At 31.8% G+C, this 2,477-nt stretch overlaps 1 protein-coding gene across 1 annotated transcript in view; it reads right to left on the bottom strand.

The window, feature by feature from the left end:
- Nucleotides 1-1,689: 1,689 nt before the first annotated feature.
- HELRODRAFT_189824 (hypothetical protein) overlaps nt 1,690-2,477 on the bottom strand; it is a gene marked incomplete at both ends in the record, with an annotated part of 5,399 nt that continues 4,611 nt past the window's right edge. Inside the window, one exon of the mRNA XM_009032985.1 lies at nt 1,690-1,844. Within this exon, the coding sequence (XP_009031233.1) occupies nt 1,690-1,844 (155 nt within the window). The remainder of the gene's footprint in view (nt 1,845-2,477) is intronic.

Genomic DNA, 2,477 nt, shown 5'->3' with positions numbered 1-2,477 from the left:
CACTGTGACATTGCTAACTTTGAACAGCACTTATTCACGGTACAACCACGGTAGCAATTAATTGGGATCTCAATCTCGATAAAATCATTTGAAGAGCACTGAACTGAAAATCATGGTCTAGGTGTGGGCTAGACACATACCTATACTGTTCATAAATTATTCATGTGTTTGGAATATACATGTGCTATATATGGTTAAGCATTAAACTAGTTGTGCAGTTATGTGCAGTGTAGATGTTGGTGCAGAGCTCTGCCACGTACATACAAGTAACAAATTCATCGTTTAATTGCTCCGTGCTTCTTCTTGTTTAATTTGTACTTCAAAAATATTCATACTATTCAATGCATTGAGATTGAATCAATGAATTTAACTTAGATACACATTGTGGCATCTAATTAACTGCTATATATATTATAAATACCACAAAAACCTCGTTCGTTTCACTTTCATTATATAATTATAATTAGAATCCAATTGAAAAATATTTTTTTCAATATCAAAATTTTTCAGCAGCCACTAAAGCAAAATTCAAAAACTAAAAATAAAACGTTTTAAGGGCTTTTTCAACATTTGCATTTACTTCTGCAGAGCTTAAATTTGCTAAATTCTCAGCACATTCTCGACATTTTTACGTTCAAATAAATTTACAATTTTTTAATGTTTTTGACAAAAACTAAATTAATACAAGTGAATTTATTGAGGTGCAGCGGTTCATGCATACATTTGATTTTAAAAATCAGTTGGCAGGCAGATGTTTCTTTCCAAACGTTCACATGTTTGTTTGTGCTAACAGTTCCTGATGGCTTGAAACATTCCACACCCACATGCCTTAACTTGAACATCAACAATAACAACAAACCAAAAAAAGAGTTAAATTAATTTCTTATGACGATTAGGGAAACAAAAAACAATTTAACTTATCTCGTGGCATTAGTCAGTTTAGCAAGTTGTTTATCGAATATGTAAATGAACAAAAAAGTGAGCATAGTTTGCATAGAAACGAGATTATCTATTGGTCTTACTCGTTTTAGCTTCTACTTCCTCAACATTATTTTTGTTGTTATTTCTATTTGCAAGCCATCATTCGTATTTTGCTGGTCATCCAAACAATCATTCACATACACCCTGCTAGAAACCTACTTCAGACGTTAGATTAATATCTGTGAGACAATGAACGACTTTTTTCCAACATTAATCAACGCCGCACGGAACGATATTTCAAAACGTCAACAAGAGCAAAATTTCTACAATTCAAAATAACAAAAACAGCATACCTAACTTTGTGAAATACCATCTTTACGCCATTTGTTGTTCTTTAAATTTGAAGTTATTTTTATTATTTTCTTCGTGAGGTACTTTAAAGATTGTCAAGCATTTTTATACTTGACAAAATGTTTAAGCTGTGAACATGGAAATATGTCTGAGGCTGTGAAGGTTTTAGTTTTTAAAATGTTCTTCTAAGTTAAAAACGGATTTATAAAATTAATCACTGCCAAGAAAGTTATTCAAATGATTTGCCTTTTATTGTGAACGAATTTTATTTTTTCATTGAAATTAATATTTCAAGGATGGAACTCTTCATTAGAAATTCATTTATGTGCTCGCTGTTGAATTTTCTATGAAGTTAAAAACGTTCGTTTAAAACATCGTAACGTCTCATTGCGTCATGTTAATAAATTTGTTCAGCTTTTAATGTTTGCCCTGATTTTTTGTCATTGGTGTTTTCAAAACGATTCCACACAATTCGGTTTTCCAAGTGCAATAGGATGGTGTGCCCTCAGGTCCTTGTAAAGTTCGGAAACTTTTAAAACTGCGAAAACCAAACTCAAATACGGTGTGGATATCTGGGTTCATTCGTTTGAAACATTTGTTGCTGTTATAACTGCTATAAAATCCTGTTTCTCATTTGTACCTCGTCTTTAATTTATAGTAGTTCATAGAAATGCATCTCCTTATATGAAAGGGGCCGTGTAGGAATATTGTTATTATAATGCATTGACGATCAGCACAAACGATGTTTGCTCTTAACATCATTCCAACATGCTTTACTTCCCATAAATTTATTCGTAACTCAAAAACGATCCAGCCAACAACCTGCATGCAGAACAGACGCACACATGATTACCACGAAGAAAAAATAGTGCGAGTGTTTGTTTTTAATTTAAAATATCGTGACAACTAAACCCATTTGATTACATTTTTCAAGTAAACATTCCCTTCATTCAAAAAAGCGCAAAAATTTGAGACATGATAAAAATTGTGACGAAATAAACAACACATCTAAAATATTTCAAAAAGATATTCCATAGATAATTATGTTCACAAATAAAATATTATCATAGGCATGTACAAGTATAAGGATTGCTTTGAATCAATGAGCGCTGAATGGAAATAATAAAAAACAAACAAACGTGCAGATAGCCGAACATGTTCCAAGCAATATATTACATGCATCACATCATACGTAACGATTAATT

The sequence above is a fragment of the Helobdella robusta genome, assembly GCF_000326865.2.
Source record: "Helobdella robusta unplaced genomic scaffold HELROscaffold_9, whole genome shotgun sequence".
NCBI classification, from domain to species: Eukaryota; Metazoa; Annelida; class Clitellata; order Rhynchobdellida; family Glossiphoniidae; genus Helobdella; species Helobdella robusta.
The sequence above is the reverse complement of the archived record's forward strand: the minus strand, read 5'-3'. Positions and strand labels throughout refer to the sequence as shown.